General features: G+C 47.4%; 1 protein-coding gene across 1 annotated transcript in view; it reads left to right on the top strand.

The window, feature by feature from the left end:
- Hk2 (hexokinase 2) overlaps positions 1-23,003 on the top strand; it is a 50,952-nt gene that overhangs the window by 11,680 nt on the left and 16,269 nt on the right. Inside the window, exons 2-7 of the mRNA XM_031382254.1 lie at positions 3,923-4,085; positions 14,990-15,138; positions 19,584-19,703; positions 20,414-20,509; positions 21,059-21,158; positions 21,441-21,624. Coding sequence (XP_031238114.1) covers positions 3,923-4,085; positions 14,990-15,138; positions 19,584-19,703; positions 20,414-20,509; positions 21,059-21,158; positions 21,441-21,624 — 812 coding nt within the window. The remainder of the gene's footprint in view (positions 1-3,922; positions 4,086-14,989; positions 15,139-19,583; positions 19,704-20,413; positions 20,510-21,058; positions 21,159-21,440; positions 21,625-23,003) is intronic.

The raw sequence follows: 23,003 nt of genomic DNA, 5'->3' as shown, positions 1-23,003 counted from the left end.
TTGGCATGTCCATTCTGCTGCACCCCATTTTATAGTGAAAATGCTGTCACACATCTCAATGTTATAGAACCTGTGTGCTGTGCAGCCAGGATTGGCCTGAATCCTGGTGCCAACTATTTAAATCTCTTCCCAGAAAGTGCCAACTTCATCTCTCCAAGTACCACAAGTCTGGATCCAATCAACACTGGTTATTTCACCCTTGGCCTAATGTCCCTACTTCTGGCTCTTTTCCTGTGTGTATATGCTCATACACTCATGTGTTTACATGTATGTGGAAGCCATAGGCCATTACTGAGTGTTAAGCGTAATTCATTTTTAATTTTTTTTTTTTAACAGACACTCTCTCACTGGTTTGGAACTTTCCAAATAGGCTAGGCTGTCTGTCTGTCTGTCTCCATCCATCTCCAGTGCTGAGATTCCGAGTGTATGCATCGTGTTTTGCCTTTTTCTTTCTCTTTTTCTGTGTATAGGTGTTTCATCTGTGAATGTCTGCATCATGTGCATGTTTGGTGCACAGGAGACTAGAAGAGGGTGTTGGGTGCTCTGGGACTGGAGTTACCATGTTCTGAAGTACCCTGGGGTTGCTGGGAATTGAACCCTGGTCCTCTGGAACAATAAGCAGTACTCTTAACCACTGAGCTATCTCTCTAGCCCCCAGGCTGTTTAAAATAAAATATGGGTTCTTGGGGGTAGAATTAAGGTCCTCATCTTTACAAGACAAGCACTTTTTCTGGTGGAGTTATCCCCAACCCCCATTGCCTGCTCCTCTTTTGAAAAGGCAAGTTCTTATTCTCTAGCCTAGGCTGGCCTAGAACTTACTCTGCAGTTAGGGCTAGCTTCCAGCTTGCTGCAGTTTTTCCTGCTTTAGTTTCCTGGACACTGAGGTTACAGGCTTGAGCCAAAAAGACTTGGCAGAATAGAGGAAAATGACCTAAAGCAACACTGACTAGAAGAACCTGTCCAGCCATGATCACTTATTGACATCTCAGAACCTGCCCACGAGAAGCGAGAGGATATTGGAGCTCTCAACCCTAGGGTGTCCATTTGGTCAGCCTGGAATGAATGTTTAGATCCTGGGCCATCCTCAGACTTTCAGTGTAGCCAAGGATGACCTGGAACTTCGGTTCCTCCTGCCTATGCCTCCCAAGTGCTGAGATCACAGGCTGGCACCACCTGTACTTAGGACTCCTTTATTATATTATTATTATTATTATTATTATTATTATATTTTCATATATTATTTTGATCATGTCTTCTCCCAGATCCTCGCCACCTTCTTACCCAACTTGTTCTCTCTCCCCCCAAAACCCACCAAACTAATAAGTGAAAAAAAATTAAAACGAAAGGAAATAAAGATCCCTGCCACGCTCCCCTTCCCCCCACCCCCCACAAAAGCTTCTGAAAGTGCCTCACGTGATTCTGGATTGTAGCCAAGTTTGAGAACTCTTATCACAAGTGGCAGGATGGAGACCAAGTAGAAGTTATCAGAGACGGATTTAGCTGTGATTGAAGACAGGGCTTCTTAAACTGTGACCTGGAGTGGGACTGAGGGACATAGCAGGCTGGGTGCAGGCTTGAAACACTTGTGTGAGATTAGGGAACTCTTAGGGTAAAAGAGACTGCAGTCAAACGACTTATGCTGGTCTACCTGGGGGTTGGGGGAAGGGGCAGACCTTCCATGACTCCTGCTGGTTCTGGAAACTGCTTTCACTTTTAGAGGCCCCTCCTAGTTTCCTATTTCCATTTCTCTTGGTTGCCATTCATCCAGTGCTGGGAACCCTCCAAACTTTGAATGGGCACCAGTGGCATGCTTAGGAAGTTGTGACATTAGGATTGCTAACCCAGGTTTGTGGCAAGTAGACCAAAGACAGTAGAGATCAAATCAGGTGGGGCCTTAGGTTAAGCTATGCTAAAAATGTTTACCTACTGTTAATGGCTACATTGTCCTTATCATTTTTATCTGCTACTGAAAGGTATGATCTACTGAGCAAAGAGTAACAGGCCTCCTTTTAACTTCTTTCCTGGAGTTAAGAACAAGAACAATTAGCAATTAAAACCTCAAAGATGGCGCTGGGGACAGCTCAGTTGGTAAAGCACCTTGCAAGCAGAGAGATTGCTGGGGAATTTGCTTTTCTGTAGACTTAACTTTGGAAGCGGCAGAGGGACTTATCACAGGGCAGTGCGGGCTCTGCCCTTGCTCTGTGGAATTTCGACTGCCTCCTTGGCACACGGTGGAGAGGAGGTGTCTGGAAGATTTCTGGGTCTCTCATCTCCTTGGAAATAGTAAAGTAGGGGCTCTAATTTGGAGACTTTGCAGATTTGTGGCAATGCCCAGAGAAGGATCAACGGCCCCTCTGACCTGCCAGACCCACTGTTTGTGTCTGTCTGTGTTGGAGGGTTTCTGATATTCTCTCTTCTCTGGGAAGTCAGCTCCTAGGCAGCCCCAAGTCACAAAATATGACTAGTTTCTCCTGACTGTGGTGTTCGGGAAGTTGGGGTTCAATGTCTGTCGGGTGGGTTTATCAGAGTGTAACTACATTGGAAGGCTATGGGTCAAGAAGAAGCTTGAGTCCTTGGGATAGCTGGGAGGCCTAACTGTTATCTTCAGGAGGGCCAGGGTAGGTTCTGGAGAGAGCTCTTCAGGGCTAGCAGGGTGGGATGCACCTATAGATTCAGGCTTCTCAGTGCTAGGGAGGACAGCTAGAACTTATACCCAAAGAATGTCACAAAGGCCAGAGACATGCCCTGTGGTTAGGAGGTGGGCAGAGGCTAGCTTATGTGAGGCTCAGGATGTCTAATGGTTGCCTTAGTCACTGTTCTATTGCTGTGAAGAGTCCATGACCGAGGCAACTCTTATAAAAGAAAGCATTTAACTGGGGACTTGCTTACAGTTTCAGAGGTTTAGTCCATGATCATCATGGTGTGAATCAGGCAGGCTTGGCACTGAGGAGAGAGAGAGAGAGAGAGAGAGAGAGAGAGAGAGAGAGAGAGAGAGAGAGAGAGAGAGAGAGAGAGAATAGAGAAGAGGGGGGAGCAATGGAGGAGACACAGGACCTGGTGTGGACTTTTGAAGCCCACCCCCAGTGACAGAATTCCTACTACAATTCCTCACCTACTCCAATGAGGCTGCATTTCCTAAACTTCCACTCCCTGGTGACTAAGCTTTCCAATATGTGACCCTATGAGGGCCATTCTTATTCAAACCACCAGTGTGGGGAAACACCTTACAGATTTTAAACTCAGGGAATCCAAGAGTCTGGGTGGGGGTTGGGAAACTGATAGAAGAGTTAAAAATAGAACTGGGGATTGTGCAAAATATGGGGAGGAGATGGTGGCTGCTAGCTCTGGGGTGAAGTTGACCTCATTGAGAGGACAGGCCATGTGAGGTGAAGGCCAGTTTGGGCAGCAAGAGAGAGGCCATGATCCTGTACTACAGGATGCTTACGGGCGTCCTTAATTTAACTTAGTTGAAAATCTCCTGTTCTCCACGGTCTTCCTCCTGTTTTCTATTCTCTAGTAATTAACTTTTGTTGTTGTTGGTATATCAGTCTCATGTAACCTAAATTGGACTTGCCTGTCAGGATGACTTTGAACTGATCCTGCTTTTGCCTCCAAAGTGCTAGAATTTAGGAATGCACCAGGCCTGGCGGGTTTTGTTGGGCTGTCTTGTTTCTTGAACTGCTGGGGTTCAGATAATCTTGTACATGGTAGGAAGTGCCCCAGCACAGGAAGTTCAACTGCCAGCTTGAGAGAATAAAAAAACAAACAGGATCTTACTGTGTTGTCCAGGCTACCTTAGACCTTGCAATCCTCCTGCCTCAGCCACCTGAGTGCTTGGGTTACAAGCCTGACTAGAGTTTTTTGAAAGACTGGGTGATATTTAATGACATATAACCTATTCTTGTCCTTTGCTCCCTTTCAGGTTGACCAATATCTCTACCACATGCGTCTCTCAGATGAGACCCTTCTGGAGATTTCTAGGCGGTTCCGGAAGGAGATGGAGAAAGGGCTAGGAGCTACCACGCACCCTACAGCAGCTGTGAAGATGCTGCCCACCTTTGTGAGGTCAACTCCGGATGGGACAGGTACACAGTGTGTGTGTGTGTGTGTGTGTGTGTGTGAGAGAGAGAGAGAGGGGGGGGAGAGAGAGGGAGAGAGAGAGAGGGAGAGAGAGAGGGAGAGAGAGAGAGAGAGAGACTACACCAAGGATCTCTGGACTGACAGTCCACTTACTTGGCTTTGTTCAGGGACATAGAAACTAATCTCAATCAAGGCCTCTTGCAAGGTTTAACCCTTAGTCAACGCAAGCTGATGCAAACACTGGGAGATGAATGGAAGGCTCCGGGATGGTTTGGCCATCTGACAGCTTGGACAGCCAGAGTCAAAACTCGCCTTTGTCAAACAGCCCTTCCTGTGTACCGCTGTCAGCCATTTGTTTTCTGCTCATGTGCTGAGCAGAGCTTTTTGGCTCAGTTTGGGTATCCCAGTCCCCCATAGATAGCACACGGTGGTGGTTCACTATGACGACCATGGTTGATGGGTACATTCTGTAGGCATATTGACCAGTGCTAATCATAGTGTTTCGATTGTTTCATGGGCTCCGTTGAAAAGTGCTATAAGTTAAAATAGACTGGAAAGAATGTGAAGAGCCATTGCGTTTATTCCAGTAACACTTCTCTAAAATGTTTGTTTTATTCCTATGTGTATGAGTGTTTTGCCTGCGCGTGTATCTGTACACCACACAGGTGTCTACCCGCAGAGGCCAGAAGGCACAGACCCCCTGGAACAGGTGGTTGTGAGCTGCCGTGTGGGTGCTGGGAATTGATTCCAGGTCCTCTGGGAAAGCACCCATAACTCTTCCCTGCCGAGCCATCTCTCCGGCCCCTAAGCCTAAAGCAAGAAGCTGTTGGGTGAGGTTTGTTTAATCTCCTATTTGGATAGTCTCTCTTATGATGCCACCAAGCAAAAGATTGACCTTGGAAAGAGTGTTATTTGACTTTTTGGGGAAGACAAACACATCCAGCCTGCCTGGTGTCCACATTGCAGACAGCTGCAGAGTCTCCTTCCCTGCCACATTTGCTAGTGTTTATATAGCCTTGGGGAGAGGCCTTTTGAATTTGTGGCTTCCTGGTCTTCCTAAGTGGGTACTAAATCCCAGAAAGCCTTTCATGTGGGTCTGAAACGAGACGCTTCCTTTCACTGATATGGTGGAGGTAATGGAAATTTCTGAGGGCATGAACTGAATCTCTGTACCCATGTTAGTTCATCGGCACAGGTTGGGCACCTGGGAGACATCGTCACGTCCTAGGAGGCTGGGGGGAGGTGGGGGTTTTGATGGACAGGGGATACTCTAAGTGAGCATCAGGAGGTTGAACCTGCACTGGGGCTTTGGCAGCATCCCTGGAGGTAGAGGTGCAACCTGACATTGGCAGAGCCTGTTTATTTGCCACAGCGACAACCATGTTCTAGACTGGCGTTTGTGGGGTCCATAACAGTGCTGGTGCTAGTGTGAGGTCTTTATCCTGGGGAGCAGGGGAGAGAGAGCTCGGGCCAGTGGAAGATTCAAGAAGCAGACTCTGAGAGCCTGGGGGAGGGGCTGAGCAGCCAGCCAGGGGCTGTGGAAGGCCGGTCTTTGTTGGAACCTGACCTTGGATCCCTGTGTGACCTTGAGGATCACCTTTTGAGAGTCTCTGGGATCTGGTTTAACAAGACTTTATATACAGTTCCTAAAGTAAAAGTATTTGTGGAAGCCTTGTGACCTTCTTGGGCCCAGCACTGAGCATGTCTCCTTGTTCAGAGTCAAGCTGAATGTGTGCATTCCAAGACCTTCAAAGAGTCCCCTGAAGTGGGGAGAGGGAAGCTCGTGAGCTCTGCTGGGCCCTCTAGATTGGCTCATTTACCATTTACCATTTCATTCTGACTGGTAGCCACACCACATCTATGTTTCAGTGTGATAAAAGTGTTGACTTCTGAAGGGCAGCCCGTGTCTCGCTAAGTAAGCACCCAAAATGTCGAAGAAGTACCTACTGTGAACTGGGACTTATCCTGAGCACCTACCTGTGTTAATCAATTAAGTTTAAAAGATTCATTTACATTTATGTGTGAGTGTTGTTTGCTTGCATGTCTGTATGCCGTGTGTATCTAGGAGCCCTGAGAGGTCAGAAGAGAGCATTGTGTCCACTCGAACTGGAGTTACAGTAACTGGAGTTACTGGAGCCACCAAGTGGGTACTGAGAATTGAACCTGGGTCCTCTACAGGAGCAGTAAGACCTTGTAATTGCTGAGCTACCTCTCTAGCTCCAATTTATTTACTTAAACAAAACTTCAATGACGTATATGTTTACGTTTATTTTCTTGTGTGTGTATGTGCGCACTTAAATGATATGGAGGCCAACTTGCTCCAGTTGCTCCCTCCTACCACGTGGGTCCTGGGCGATGGAACTCAGCTGGTCAGGCTTGGCAGCAAGTATGTGCCTCAGACTCATCTCACCAGTCTCTCAAAAAAAAAAAAAAAAAAGATTTTTATCCTCGTTTTATAGAATAGGAGGCGTGGAGGGTCAAATAATTTGCCTAGGTTCACACGACTGATGATGGGCTGAGTCAGGAGTCAAACGTGAATATACCAAAGTTACCAGGTGTGTGAGTGTGAGCAGGTGCATGCCTGGGCCTGCTCTGGGTGGTATAGGTCTTGGGACGGACAGGTGGTGAGCAGTGTGTATTCCTACCAGTGTTTACAATGTTACAATGCCGCCATATTGGCAATGTAACTCTGCCTGAAGGAGTCCTGCATAGCCCCTTACATAAATGAGCATACTTAAGTACAGATCTTGCAACATGATGAGTTGTGAGATCTGTATACAACTCCCCAAGTCACTGGATACAAACTAAACTCCAAAGCATCCTTGTACTATGTACAATCACTGAAACAGAAACCAGACGGTGTGTACCAGACAACGGACAGACAGCTCTGTGCTAAAGCCCTCTCAGGGTCTCAATGGTAGATACTCTACAGAAAAGGAGAGTCAGTTTACAGAGAACAGTGCCCTAGCAAGCAGGTGGTGAGACTTCAACTGGGGCTGCTCCGGGCCAATGCTCAACCCCGAAGCACACCACCAATGGCATGTTTTATTTTTCGTGTACCTCCCACATGCCTAGCACAATGGCTTCATTCTTCTTTTGGGAGCTCTGATTCGGTTTGATCCACAAAGTCCTCTCCTAGTTCAGCGATCTGTGAGGCGTGGTGTGCCAAGCTCCTGTGGCCTGCCTTTGAAGAGTGAGAATTGTCCTTAGGGAGATAAAGCTTACGCAGGTGACACAATTAGAGAGTGATCCGGGGCCATATAATGCAAGCATGAGGTGTGATAAAGGGAGGCCAGCTCCGTGATAGGTTGTGTGCAAGCTGCTGAAGCCCCTTATCTTGGTTGCTGTGTATTATACCAACAACCATGCGGCAACGGAGGCCTGAGTCAACAACAGCACGCAAGCAAGTTAATAAGGGGGTTTTTATGATGTGGTGCTGACAATCTAAGCAAAGATTGTACTGATAGCCTCTGTATAGTGGGCAGCATTTACGTATGTTGGGTCAAACACCTGATTGTTGCTGTACTGATTTTTTTTTTTTTTTTTTTTTTGAGATAAGAGTTTCACCCAGCTCATTCAGTCCCTAGAGGCCACTGGCAATAAATACCTCTGTAGGACAGGTAGGGTAGGTCCCTTTCTAGGGGCATAGATTTGTTAAAGCACCAATTCAGAAACTGAAAGTAGACGTCTACTTGTGTATTAGTGAGTGTCCCTGGAAGCACATGGCTATTTGCTGCCTCCGGCACTGGGTGACCAGAAGGTCTGGGAGGCCTGTGAGTCAACCCAAAGCAATCCACTTGTCTAGTTTAGTTAAGCTTAAGATTTCCCCAGCGTCACCACTGAAAGTCCCATTCCCCCTGTACACTGAGTAATGCGATGCAGGAGGATGACCTTCTTATCTGGTCCTCAAACCCAGGTCCCCGCTGCTGCTTGGCTGGGCTACCGTGCAATATTCGGCGTCTCCATGGCCCCAGAGACATCCATCCCTTCCTGGTTACTCACGAACAATCTTATCTGCTTGGGAACCAGACAGTTCCCTCCCAGTGACAACTTTGACAATGACACTCACTAGGTGCCTGTGGCCCCATTGCATCAGCTCTGTGCTGTAGCTGACTTCGATAGGACATATTTTGGCAGCTATAAATTGGTGCCATATTATATAGTTATGCCAGACTGACATGCTGACACTTAACCATGCTGTGAGCTTTCACGTATGTTGACCCTCTCTCCCTCTAGAAGATTCACACTAACTCCTGTTGTTTGTACCTGGAAGGTATTCTTGTAGGAGCAGAAATGGTATAGATTTCTCTATACCATCCCCTTTCCTCCCAGGTCGCCAGGTCACAATCAGAACAATTGTGGCACTTTTAGGGGCTGTCTTCCATTCTCACTGCTGTAGCAACTGATTGCAGGGGAGTACCTGATTTGCAGATTCATGATGGATTCAGTTTATGTCTTTCTAAATTTCATTTTTGTGTGTTTACTTTTTAAGACCGAGTAGCCCTGGCTGGCCTGGAATATGCTATGTAGATCAGGCTGCCTCTGTCTCCCAAGTGCTAGGATTACAGCACATTCCATTACTCCTGTCCCTTTTGTTTATTTATATTGTTTAATAATTATAGGCTTAGACTGCGAGTTTGAGCACATGAAGGCAGTGCTCTGGGAGACCACTAGAGGGCGCTGTTCCTGGAGCTGAAGAGAAGGCAGCTGTGAAGTGAGCAGTGTGGATGCTGGGAACCAAACTCAGGTCCCCTGGAAGAGAGCAGTGCACGCCCTTAACCACCAACCTGAGTTCGTTTCCCAAGGCCAGCATGGTGAAAGAAAAAGACAGCACTCCCTCAAGTTGTCCTCTGAAGGCCATACCCACACAACATAGGCAAATGTAAAATAAGCATCTCTTGAAATGACCCCCACCTCAGTTTTTGATGGATGCACCTGAGTGCTAACTGTAACTGAAGGAAATTTTATGGTGCAGAATTCGAAGAAGTAAAATTAGAGGTGGGGGCACAGGAGATGAGCTGTTGTTTAAACCTCTCCCCCCAACCCCCGGCTGTTGCTCCAGACGGACCTTGCTGCCTTTAAACTTGCCTAGAACCATGGGAGCTCTGTGGGATACCCCTTGTTTAGAAGGGGTTCCCAGAACCCATCATTTGTTATTCATCTGTTTAATGATCTGCTGTTGGGGCTTAGGAGCCAAGCTCCAGTCCAGCCCTGATCCAGGAGGACACTTCTTCATTTCTCAACATATTTGCTTCAGAAGAATGGGCAAGGCAGCTTCGAAATATAGGCCAATCATCTTTTTATTGCAAGACATTCGTAAGAGGGCTGGCCCGGCCTGCTGCGCTGAGCTCTTGATGGGAGGAGCAGGTGGTGATCTATTTTAATTCCTGGCATATACCTAATGGTTGAAAATAGAACCTGCTGGAACATTCAACTGGCCCCTGTCCCTCAACCTTAAACACATGCATGCAAACACACACACACACACACACACACACACACACACACACACTGCCCAAAATCAAAACAACCCAGCTGTCACCAGGTACCAGATCACCTCGCAGACGCTTTTAAACAACCTAGGAATGATGAATTACCCGTGTCGTGTTACCTCAGGTGACACTGACTACCATGTTTAGATGGCTAACTGCCACTTAGTGCCCAGTCTTTCCCTGTGACAGGTGAGTTCCCAGGAGAAGTTGGAACTCTTTATCTCACTGACCTTATGTATCTGATAAGAGTCAAACTGAAAATGGGCTGCTGGCTTTGTGGATAGGAAGTGAGTCTGCAAGTATATGGCTGGGGCCAGCAGCTTTGCCCTTTCCTGTCGGGCGATTTGATGAAGGGTGCCACCACTCCATCTCGCTGTCACCAGTATTTGAGCTGTGGACAGAAGTATTATCCGATTTATTTATTTATTTATTTATTTTTTATATTTATCTATTTATTTATTTTTATGTGTATGAGTACACTGTAGTTGTACAGATGGCCACTCACTCTGGCCCTGCTCGCTCCAGCCCAGCTCCACTGTAGCTGTCTTCAGACGCACCAGAAGAGGGCATCAGATCTCATCACGAGTGGTTGTGAGCCACCATGTGGTTGCTGGGATCCGAACTCAGGATCTCTGAAAGAGCAGCAGCACTCTTACCTGCTGAGCCATCTGCCAGCCCCTGATTTATTTTTTATGTATTATTTTATGTGTATGGGTGTTTTTAAACGACGAGCCTCTTAGAGTGGCCTGAAGTGTCCTGTAGGGTGGGTACAGAGGCAGAGTATAGTTATAGGAGAGTGGCAGTTTATTCTGCGCCTATGTGCACAGCAGGCTTCAGCAGGCTCTCCTGTGGAGAGGGCTGGCCACTCTTCACCGTCCCTTGCTGCCATCCCTCCACTCAGTATGGAAGGTCTAGTTTTCAAGCGATGAGCTGGGGTTCCTGGTACAGATGAGGTTGTCTTTGCTTTTCTTTCTCACTGCTCTGTGGTTTCCAGGAACGGGAGCCACAAAGAGGAAGCTATGGTCCTGCGGGACAGGCACAGGCTTTAGAGTCAGAGGCCTTGGTGTCAAACCTTAGCTCTCTCTCACCCCTCTGTGACCTTAACCAAGTGACTCAACTCTGGAGGGCTCACTTCCTGATGCCCAGCCCAGCTCAGGGGTGTTGTTGCCTCCGGGTTTTGCACTCTTGGCATTGTAAGTGAAGAATTCCCCCTTTGAGGGCTTACAACTTTCCAGTGTTTACTTATTGCTCAACAGAAAAATCCTTTGGCTAGCCAGCTCTGGATTTGCTTTGCTGTGATTGAAGGCACGCGACACTACTCCCATCCTACGTTAAAGTTTTTATTACATTTATTGTTTGTTTGGTGTGTGTGTGAGAGAGAAGAAATATGGAGGAAAACTTACAGGAGTGTGTTTCCTTCTATCGTGTGGGTTCCAGGAATCAAACTCAGGTCGGTTCCAGGAATCAAACTCATGTCGTCAGACAGGGCGGCAGACACCTTTACCCACTGAGTTGACTCATCAGCTCTCCTATTTTATTTTTTAAAAAGCGAAAGTTAGGATCTGTGATAAAATCACGGTTAACAGTAAGAAAAAGTCATGAGACGTGATCTTACAAAACCCTTACAGTTGCCAGTCAGATGTACATTAGAGAGCAGATTCAACATGAGGTGGTAAGTTGCCTCACATTCCAACTGTGGTTACTTAGAGGAGCAGTCTCTGTGAGCCTAAGGGGTTCTTTACCTGTAGTTTTTGATATGTTTTTAAAAGTCTATTTTATTGTGTATTATTTTTAAATTTATTTATTTATTTATTTAGGGTCTCTCTGTAACTGACAGTCCCAGAATTCACCATTTAGACCAGGTTGTCCTGGAACTCGCAGAGATCTGCCTGCCTCTTCCGACTTAAGGTGTGCGCCACTAAACCTAGCTTAAAATGTACTTTTATTCCTTTGTATGTATGCCTGCTTGTATGCACGTGCACCGTGTAAATACAGTACTTATGTGTATGAGGAGACGGTGTCTGATCCTTAGAACTGGAGTTTTAGGTGGTGGGGAGCAGCCCGGTGTGGGTGCTGGGAACCCACCTCGTTTTCTGGAAGAGTAAGTGTTCTGTCTTAACCCCCGAGACGTATCTTCAACCCTGCTTGTATTTCTTAAGAAACTTCCTTCTCCCCCCGTTGGCCTGAAACTCACTATGCAGGTGAGACTGACTCTGGCCTCAGCCTCCTAAGCAGTGGGATCACGAGCATCACTGTGCTGCCTGCTCTCGGTGTATTTCCTTGCATCAGAACCTTCCTCCTGCCCTACCCACAGATGCTTTTGCCCTTCGCATTCAGAATCTGTCACATGCTCCCATGAATGCTATTCTGGGATTCTGGAATGTCTTGGAAGAGGCCCAGTGGAGGTAGGGCTCGAGCCACGACTAGTAGCATGTAGATTCAGAGTGGACAGCAAGAGTTAAGGGAAGGCCTTTCAGACCAAGGAACGATGACAGTGAAGGATGACAAGGACAGTGGCACTTTACTGACGACTATGTGTGTGTTATACGTGCGTGTGCAACCTAGACTGTATTCCGTCGAAACCTCACAAGTGCTGTGGCAAGTCAGCACTATAAGCTGTGCCTTCTGCAGGTGAGGTGGCATGCCTAGGGAGCCTGTTTTGGTGCCTGGGCCACTGCTGAGACAGAATTCATGAGCCCTGGCCACCATGTGTAAAGTCTGTCTCCTAACCTTTGCACTATGGGGAGTGGTCATGTGCAATAGAGAGATTAGGCCTAGAAGGATCCCTCCCTTGCCCTGTGGGGTCCTCATAGGATTTCTGGAGTCACTCTCTCATGTTCTGACCCTCAGAGGGTCAGTCCTTGGTTGTGAGCGTGTGTGGAATATGTGCTGAGGAGTAAGGTGTATTCTGAAGGAATGATGAGCGCACTCCGGTTCCTACCAGCACTCTTATTTACAGTCCCCTTTGGCCCACCAGAAAACACAGCCGAACTGCATTCCTGATGGAGCCATGCTGGGCTGAGTCCAGCTGGGCTGGTCTTGGATGATAACCAGCCAGAGGCAGTGCTGGCCACCTCCGTCCCTCATGGTCACTGATTCAGCGGATCGTGTGTGTCCCGGGTCTCAAAGTGCTGATGAGGCAGCTCCCCCTTGATTTTCTCTTTCATCCCCCTGACAACCACCACATAGCGTTTCCTAGAATCTGGCTGAGGCCCCATGGCCAGTGGAGGTTTGGTACTCGAGTGTCTAGAAAAGTCATCTGAGGCCACGGAGAGGGGGTGGACAGTGTCCCTGAGTCGAGGCAGGCGTTGCTTGTAGCAAGCCTTTAGTGAACGAGCATCTGGAGGGAGTAATGATGATTCCTTCAGAAGTCCTGTAGGGAGTGGAAACTTTGTATCTGCGAGAGGAATGCTAAGTCATCTGCTCTGATTCCAGTGGCTTTTCCTGGAAAGGTATCTGTTGTCTCCTTGGTATTTGGGAGACTGGTCTGAATGGGTGTGAGACTGCGTTTGCCATGAGCCTATGTGCTTACTGTGTCTTTTAACTTCTTGCTATAATTCTGGGCGATTCAAGAACATTACTCAGTTCTCTCATGACAACCCTGGGAAGTATGATGCTCCTATTTTTAAAGAGAACAGAGGTCAAACCAAATTCTATATGCCTGAGGTAAAAGAGGCTCTATCTAGGCTGAAAAGTAGCCAGGCAAGGATTCTCACATACCTAACATGGGTTTCGGATGAATGTTATGTAGAGCAGCACTGCACCTGACCAAGTGTGTGGGGTTGAGTCCTGAGGAACCTCAGCTGGTTGACGCCTACCCCCAAGTTTCTGCTTTGCATTGAAGAGACCACGGACACTGTATTCAGGGAGCTCATAAGTGGCCATTGAGGGTGGGAGTAGGGCAAGGTGCTCAGAGGGTCCAGGAGACCTGGGCACAGATGAAATCCTTGTAAGGGTGACAGGCAATGGTCTCCAGAGGGTGGAGATGAAGAACAAGATAAACCCTCCTAACCAGACAAAGGCGCAGTGTTGACCAGCACACTGCGAATCCCATCTCTTCTGCCCAGAAATGAACCCTTCCCTCTTCTTTTTTGATTTTTCTTTTTTCTTTTTTCTTTTTTTAATTTTTTAAAGACTTATTTATTATGTATACAGTGTTCTGCCTCCATATATGCCTGTTCGCCAGAAGAGGGCACCAAGATCACATCACAGATGGTTGTGAGCCACCATGTGGTTGCTGGGAATTAAACTCAGGACCTCTGGAAGAGCAGTCGGTGCTCTTAACCACTGGGCCATCTCTCCAGCTCCCCCCTGCCCCTTTTTAAAGATTTATTTATTTTATGTATATGAGTATACTGCCAATCTCTTCAGACACACCAAAACAGAGCATTGGATCCCTCCCATTGTAGATGGTTGTGAGCCACCATATAGTTACTGGGGATTGAACTCAGGAAGAGGAGTCGGTGCTTTGTTTGTTTGTTTGTTTTGTTTTGTTTTTTTCGAGACAGGGTTTCTCTGTACAGCTCTGGCTGTCCTGGAACTCACTCTGTAGACCAGGCTGGCCTCGAACTCAGAAATCCACCTGCCTTTGCCTCCCAAGTGCTGGGATTAAAGGCGTGCGCCACCACCGCCTGCCTGGCTGGAGTCAGTGCTCTTAACCTCTAAGCCATCTCTGCAGCCAGAACCCTACCCTCTTAGGAGAAGGTGAAGAGGGCAGAGGTGGCAGGGAGAGGCTGCGGTGGGTGAACGCTTTCTCTTCTGGCTCCTGAAGCCTGCCGTCTTGGCCTCCTGTGGGCATTGTTTTGTACTTACAGTTCTGTGATTCCCCACAGCGGGCTGTTAGGATGAGCACCCGGGTGCTTCCCTAGGTGCTTCCCGTCCCATGCCTAGTTTCCTGGTTGGTTAAAACCTACAGACCAATCTGATTGGTAGTGTTTTCTTAGTGGAGTTTTTTTCTTTCAAGATAACTCCAGTTTAAGTCGTTGACAAGCCAAAAAGGATGGCTGAATGATGAAACTATCTCATTATTCATGCGAATTACAAAGCAATAAAAATAATCTTATCACTGAGGAAGCCAGACATAAAGCTGGGTGTGATGGGACATGCTGATAATCCTAGGACTCTGGAAGCAAGCCTAAGTTACACCAAGAGACTGCCTTTAAGAAAGGAAGGTAGGAAGGAAGGAAGGAAGGAAGGAAGGAAAGACAGAAAGAAAGAGAAAAAGAAAGAAGGAAAGAAAGAAAGAAAGAAAGAAAGAGAGAAAGAAAACAAATGAATCGAGTATATCCAGAAAAAGTGAGCCAGTTGCCCACCCTCACCCATGAGTGACTGATACTGAAGTCTTAACTGGCTTTCATGAGGCAGTTTGATCTTGTCTTTTCCCACATTGACAGTGGCCCTCCTTTGTCTGTCTACAGAACATGGGGAGTTCCTGGCTCTGGACCTTGGAGGAACCAACTTCCGTGTGCTCCGAGTAAGGGTGACAGACAATGGTCTCCAGAGGGTAGAGATGGAGAACCAGATCTACGCCATCCCTGAGGACATCATGCGGGGCAGTGGAACCCAGGTCAGTCTTGCTGTTGTAGCCACTGAGCTAACAATGCTTATGGGACACCCTGCATCTTCTTACACCACAGAAGGACAGTCACTAGGACATCCTGGACACTGTTCCAGCTGTAAGGTTTCCCACGGTGGGAGCCCTGACTATTCCTGCCATATTTTGTTCCCAGAGGACATTTGGCAATAAGAAGAAGTTTACACCCACATTGGATGGTTGGAAGACATGGCAGCTCAACAGCCTGATTGACCTTTTCTCACCAACCAGGTTGTTTTGTGAGCTGAGCAAGCAAAGGAGATATCAGATCCTTTGCTTGTCTTTGGGCATGGCCCTGAGGCTCAGCTCACCTCCTTTGGAGGTTGGGTATCTGGGATTGTGGGCATTTTAGTTCTCCAGAAGGTGTCTCATGGTCATTGTGTGCTGTCAGGCGGCACCATGGCAGGGTATTTGCTTAAAAGATTGGTTCCTGTTTTGGGACAGTCTCACTGGGCTAATGGGTATCAGCCTGCAATACCCCAGTCTGTTTGTAGAGAAGGACAGTAAGTAAGGTGCTAGTTAGGTCATAGGCTGAGAGAGGGGAGTTGTGGTAACTGCAACAGCTGGCAGCTCTCTGGGGCCTGCTGTTCTCCATGGGAGTTTGCCTGCCCTTCAGATTTTCTTCCTGCTCTGTATTGTACCGCAGTAGTGTTGTTCCCCCTCATGAAGAATATGGTAGCCTTTTCTCCATGTTGCTTCTGTCTCATTCTGGGCCCTGTCCCCAGAGACCTCTTCTATAACCACAGAAGGGTCCTGGGAGCTTTCCCTTCAGAGCCTGGCCAGGGTTTGGGACTTGAGTTGACGTTTGCAGTATGTCTGTCAACCTAGAAAAAGAATCTGTTGCTTTTTCAAACATTCAGGACCCCCCCTCCCCCCGCAAAAGTTAAAAATTACCTTGAAATCTCTCAGACTGTCAGGGCCAGGTACACATCTGTAACCCTAACATTTGAGAAGCTGAGCCTGGAGGATTGAGAGTTCAAGCCCAGCCTGGGCTGTATATAGTATGACCCTATTTCCGAATGAAAATCAAACCTGTGAAAATAATTAAAATATGACACCTAATAATAAAACACCTAATAATAAAAATGTCTCAAACCACCAAGTTAGAATTAAAGAAAATCATTTCTGTTTTTTTCTTTTAACTACATTTGTGTGTGTGTGTGTGTGTGTGTGTGTGTGTGTGTGTGTGTGTGTGTGTATTTAAAGGTCAGCGAATAATTTGTGGAAGTCAGTTCTCCCTACTATGTAGATTCTGGGATTCATACACAGGTGGTCAGGCTTGGAACTCAGTGTCATCTCACCAACCCAGTTTAAGTATTTTAACTAAAGAGGAAAAGAAATAGATTTTTAAAATGCAGTTTTATTAGATCAAAGGCTAAATCATCAAGCCTCAAACTTGCAAAGGTTTTTAAAGAGCTGTGAACCTGTCCAGGAAGAAACCTATCTTCTGGTCACTGATTTCTGTCTCAGAGCAAACTTGATACCCTTTCCTGCTCAGCCTCCTGATGCTGGCCTGGCCCCGGCCCCGGCCCTGGTCCCAGCCCCCGCCCCTGCCCGGCCCAGACACCCAGGTAATATCTCAAGACCAGAGGAGTGGGCAGATCCTCCTGTCAATAAGGAAAAGGAAATGTTTGGAGCCCAGAGCGAGCAGGCTGATGCCCTTTGAGCCTTTTTATGGCAGGAGGGTGCTGACTTCTAGCATCTCATCCCCAGTCTTCAGATCGCGGGGAGAAAGGGTCGCTCCTCCCATTCAGGGGAGCAATTGTCTCCTCTTTTCCTTCTAGAGAGCATGTAGGTTTTTGATCTTGCCACTTACTCAGACCTCTTTGCAATGGACTTGCCCTCCGTGAAACCATGAGTCACATGAAGCATGGCAAACTTAAAATGTGACTGACCAACTGAATTTAGTTTGACTTGATATCAGGCTCCAAGAGGTAGCCTAGGCTGGCCCCCCATTCTCCACTTTCTTATCTTAGCCTCCTGATAAGAGGCTTTGCTTTCTGTGGGGAAGGCTGCTGGAAAAGGAACAGAGGTCAGGGCTGGGGACTGGGAAGATGGATATCTTGCTCCCCAGGTTAAGGTCCCCCCAATTCCATGATTGCTTGATGTTCATGCAACTTGTTTTCTTTGGATAAAGGTACTCACCCTAAGCCAGGCACTGGTGGCACACACCTTTAATCCCAGCACTTGGGAGGCAGAGGCAGGCAGATTTCTGAGTTTGAGACCAGCCTGGTCTACAGAGTGAGTTCCAGGACAGCCGGGGCTATACAGAGAAACCCTGTCTCGAAAAACCAAAAAAAAAAGAAAAAAAAAAAAAAGAAAAAAAAACCCCAAGAAACAAAACTCACCCTATTCACTGTAAAAGATACAGCTCAGTGGCAGAGAGCTCACATACCATGTGTAAGGCCTTGGGTTCAGTCGTCAGCACTGGGAAAAAGGGAAAGAAAAAGAAAGACTAACAAACATCAGGAATAATGTGCTGTGAATTGTATCATATGCCCATATTTGTTTCAGAATGAGCAGAGCTTACTGCTCTATCCAGAAACCCCGTTTGTATATTAAAATTCTGACCAGCTCAAGGGTAGGTAGCCTGCCTCCTCTGATGCCCACCACCCCATGGTGACAGCCCTGTCTTGTCTGTGCTTTTGCCTTGGGACTGGAGGTTCAAAGTTCAGCATCAACTGTGGGTAACCTTGCTTGGGGTGAGACAGGTGGACAGGATCCACGTGGAGCTCAGCGAGCGCTGCCTCCTCCTAGATTAGGCTGCCCTTCCTTCCTGACTCCACCACCTGCTCATTGCCCCAGACATCAGGGAGCCAGTGGGCCTGTTAACCCCATCCCTTATTGTTGAGATCTGCTTCAGGATTCCAGAGAAGACCTGTTAAGAGATTGCTGGGTCTCCTTGAGGGGTGTGTGAAGGCCTCAGGATATCAGGGAGCAGTCGACTCTCTCTCTAGGAGTTAAACTCAAGCTTCATGCTTGGCACCAGATGCCAACCAACCCTTTGCTCCTTTCTGGGAAGGAACACGCTGGTTGCCTTCCGTTCCTCCCTCCACTCCTTCTTCCTTGGCTTTTCCATTCCGCCTCTTGGCTCTCTTTCCTTGGACTCTGTCTACCCTCTCCGGCCTCTGCTTACCACATGCCCTGCTCTCTGTCTCTCAACATCTGGAGAGCTAAGCTTCTTTTTGAGGGTACAGAGTAGGTGTCAGGGGGACTGCTTGGTTGGTGGGCTCTGGCTTGACTGGAAAAGCCTGAGTTATGAGGAGCACACCTCTCTGCAAGTTGGGGTGGCTGTGTGGGTCCTGCAGCCATTGCCCCGTCTTTCATTTTGAAACTGGACATCAAAAATAGAGACTGTGGAGATGACTTGCTAGTTAAAAGCAGTTGCTGTTTTATAGGGGACAAGAGTTCGGATCCCAGGACCCAGATCTAGCAACTCATAACACTGGAGAACTAGCAACTCCGGTTCTCCATGGCCGAGAGTGTGACCTCATGTACACACATGCATGCATATGCACACACACATAAATAAGAAATAGAATAAGATAAACAACAAACCAAAAAATAGTTTCCTTGAATTGCCTTCAGGGATTTTTTTTTTTTCTTTTACAGAGGAAAAATGAAAAGGTTGCTTATTTTGGTTGAGTTGGTTCATAGAGCTCCAAGGGGTCAAATCCTGTCAGTTCCCATCAAGAGTCAGGGGTGCCAAAGAACTTCGTGGGAGTGAGATGGGCATTCTGTTCTGGGAAGATAAGCTGTACTAAACATGACAGCCAGCAGAGGATGCTCTGGTCTCTGATGAATACAGACTTTGTGACAACCACGGCATCTCCTGACTTTTGACCCAGGTTAATTTTGACCAAGATTAATTTAAAAGGCTTAAATGGAAGATTCCGTCTAATGAGTACTAATGAGCATTATGCCTTTGTACACATTGTGTGATTGAGTCCAGATGTTATTTCCTTTTCCACAGGAAAGCACATGATGACCTAAGTTCTACCAGCCCACCTTTCTATGTCACTTGTTGCTGGAACAGAAGTGACATTAGAAAGGGGGCATTTATTTCGGCTCACAGCTGGAGGATATAGTCTGTCATGGAAGGAAGAGAACATGGCAGCAGGAGCCTGAGGTGCTGGTTATAATTGTTCACAGTCGGGAAGCAGAGAGATAGATGGATGTGGTGTGTGGCTTAGTTAACTCCTTTTGATTCAATCCAGGGCTGCAGCCTGTGGAAGGCTGCCATCGACATCTAGGGGAGATCTTCCCACTTCCACAAACCTAATCTAGAAATGCCACATGGGCATGCTTAGAGGTTTGTCTTCTGCGTCACGTTAGGGTCTGTCAAGTTGGCAGTCGATAGAGTCTGTCTCCTGTTCTCCTGCCTCCCTCCCTGCTCACCTTCCTGTTTGTGTCCTTAGCTGTTTGACCACATTGCCGAATGCCTGGCCAACTTCATGGACAAGCTACAGATCAAAGAGAAGAAGCTCCCACTGGGTTTCACCTTCTCGTTCCCCTGCCACCAGACGAAACTGGATGAGGTATGACGGGCTGAGATGCCTTCTCGGAAGGGGACTCCTGAGCCACCCACAGCTGCAGTGGCAATGAGGGGTTTTGCATAATAGCTTTCAGTACTGAGACTTCTGGGAAGCTGTCTGTATGTGTTACGTGTAGGTGTGGAGGGTGGTGATGGGGTAGGAGAGGCAGTGGTGTTCTGCCCCTCCCCCAGGTAGTGCTGTTCTGTCCCCCTCCCCCGCATACTTTGTGGTATCCTGTCCGTGTTAGCCGGAGTGAGAAATTAAGATCTTTGATCTTAAAGTGCCATGAGAAGGACTCATGGGTGAAAGAAAGATAACTCAAGAAGCTGGGGATGCGCTCTCTTGGTAGAGTACTTGGCCCTAGCACACACAGAGCCTTGGGTGCTGTTTCCCAGCATGAACTGGCCAAGTAGTACCTCCTGAAATCCCAGCTGTCAGGAGGTGGAGGCAGGAGGATCAGAAATACCAGACTATGTATACTATATCTCGAGTCTTACCACTTCTAGGGCAGGGAATCACAGTAATCAAATTCATGTATGCACTCTCCTGTCCTGATGTTTCGGGGAGCTGGGTCTCCTTCCTTGGCTAGTTAGGAGACAATGTACAAGTTTAACCATGACGTTTGAGGCCTGAGGTAGAGGCCTCTGCTGAGGACTTGTTGGAATGTTGCTGTCGCAGTTGTGGGAAACAGTTATTTTTTGGCCCTCTTCTAGAGTTTCTTGGTGTCCTGGACTAAGGGGTTCAAGTCCAGTGGCGTGGAAGGCAGAGATGTGGTGGATCTGATCCGGAAGGCCATCCAGCGCAGAGGGGTGAGTAAAGGGTGGGAGCTCGGGTCCACAGCCTGTCTGAAATCTTTCCCTGCCTGTCTTTGGACTCTACAGGACATGGTTTTGTAGAGAGCTTAAGGATATGTATTCGGCATCCTTGCCATGTTGGCCTGTGATTTTTTTGTATGTGATCAAATACCTTTGGGGATTTAAGATTTGCTTGATAGACTGTAACTTTTGCCTTGGGCAAGAAACGCCCTTCGGTTCTTAACCTCAGGATGCTCATTGTCAAGTAGCAATGTGTGCATGATTGACATGAGTGGGGGGAATGGAGCAGAAGACGGTGGGCTGCGTCAGTTGTGTGTGAGGGGGAGAAGGCAACAAGATGAATTCAGTCCTTGTTGCTGTTGGAAAATGGTCCTGATTGGTAAAGACAAATGGACAGTAGGGGAGACGGGGGTGATCCCCACCTCTATCCATGTGTGTGGCCATGGATTGGGTCAATGGCATACTTGCATGGTGCCCCTCTCTCTTTCTGTCTTCACACCTGTCTTCCACTTGTGCTGATGAAGGCCCTTTGATCTCCTGCAGGACTTTGACATTGACATTGTGGCCGTGGTGAATGACACAGTTGGGACCATGATGACTTGTGGTTATGATGATCAGAACTGCGAGATTGGTCTCATTGTGGGTGAGTGAGAGCCTGGTGTGAGGGCCAGTGCTGTTTGAAGTAATCATTAGCTTGGGTGTTTTCTCCTGCTATTCGAAGATAGTGATGCAGGTACGTTGGGTCAAGCCAGGACTTACGGAGTTGACCAGTGTACAAGAAAGAGGCCTGGCCCGTGTGTTGTGTTGTCCCAGTAGGCTGCTGTGAGGAATCTCAGCTCGTAGGCAGCCTTCTACAAGCAGTGAAGAGGGATGTGGGTAAGACGATCGCACATGTGGGCACTGAACAGTTTCTTCCTTTGCCCAGGTACTGGCAGTAATGCCTGCTACATGGAGGAGATGCGCCACATTGACATGGTGGAGGGTGACGAGGGACGGATGTGCATCAACATGGAGTGGGGGGCCTTTGGGGACGACGGTACACTCAATGACATCAGAACTGAGTTTGACCGAGAGATCGACATGGGCTCACTGAACCCTGGGAAGCAGCTGTGAGTGGCATCTTTCTGTGGGTGGGTGGGTGAGTGGGTAGGGTTTGGGGCTGAGGTGGGGACTGCCACAGTAAGGGCTTGTTTCCACACTTCCTTTGCATTATCCATCCCAAAAGGTTGTGGAGGCACACTAATTAGTTGTGGGAATGGTCATGATCCTAAGACTGCAAAGGGGCTGAAAGCAGAGAAAAGCTGATAAACCACACTGCCCTTCAAGATGGTCACCTTTTTGCTTGGGTTCTTCCCAATTACAGAGTCTTGTTAAGGAGCTCTCTGTGTAGCCCTGGATGTTCTGGAACTCACTCTGTAGACCAAACTCTGTAGTCTCAAACTCAGAAATCCACCTGCCTCTGCCTCCCAGGTATTGGGAGTGAAGGTATGTGCCACCACTGCCCGGCAAGATGATGCTCTTAAAGGCACTGTTTTGTGGCTTTTGGCCTATCACTGCCCAGATGCCAAGATTACAGTACGCAGCTGGTATTATTTATGATAGGAATTGAACCCAGGCAAACACTACCAACTGAGCTACAAACTTGGCCTTGATTTGGTTTTTTGTTTTGTTTGAGATGAACCTCACTGTTTAGTTCCTGGTGGCCTGAAGTTGACTGGATTCAAACTCAACAGACACCCACCTGCCTCTGCTTCCTAAGTGCTGGGATTAAAGATGTGTTGACTTATTATTATTATTATTATTATTATTATTATTATTATTACCGTCTATTCAGGCTTGTGTCTTCATGCACACTAGGCCTCTGGCCCAGTTATGTCTGTCCTAGGGAAAATTGGAGGTGAAAGCTTAGCATTTTGCATCCTGAATCTTACGTATGCAGGTCTTATTTTTGTTATTTTTGGCTCTTTTTTTTTAAGGCTTTGTATTTCTTTTCTTCGTCCTAATTAGATTTATTCATTTGATTCTATGTGTGAGTGCTTTGCTTGCATGTATGCATGTTTACTTGGTGACTGGAGATCCGAAGAGGGCATTGGATCTCCTGGGACTGGAGTCACACAATTGTGAACCACCATGTGGGTGCTGGGTATCGGATCTGGGTTCTCTGCAAGAGCAGCCGGTGCTGAGCCATCTCTCCGGCCTTCCTTTTGACTCTTACACAACCTTATTTTCTCGAATTTGCTAAACTTCTCTGCGGAAGATCTTGAAATAGGGTTGGCAGCTGCCGCAAGGGCAAATGGCAGTTGCAAAACCGTTTTGAGCAATGAGCCATTTATCTCTGTGGTTCTCTTGGTGACGTGAGTGTTTTAGAAAAACTTAGTTCTGATCTCTCATTGGAAAAGGAGCTTGGAGCCCAGAGAACCCAGCTCTATACCCTGGGGCAGAGATAGGTAGCCTTTCTTTTTTTTTTTTTTTTTTTTTTTTTTTTTTT

The sequence above is a fragment of the Mastomys coucha genome, unplaced genomic scaffold (assembly GCF_008632895.1).
Source record: "Mastomys coucha isolate ucsf_1 unplaced genomic scaffold, UCSF_Mcou_1 pScaffold20, whole genome shotgun sequence".
In the NCBI taxonomy this organism is placed as follows: domain Eukaryota; kingdom Metazoa; phylum Chordata; class Mammalia; order Rodentia; family Muridae; genus Mastomys; species Mastomys coucha.
The sequence above is the reverse complement of the archived record's forward strand: the minus strand, read 5'-3'. Positions and strand labels throughout refer to the sequence as shown.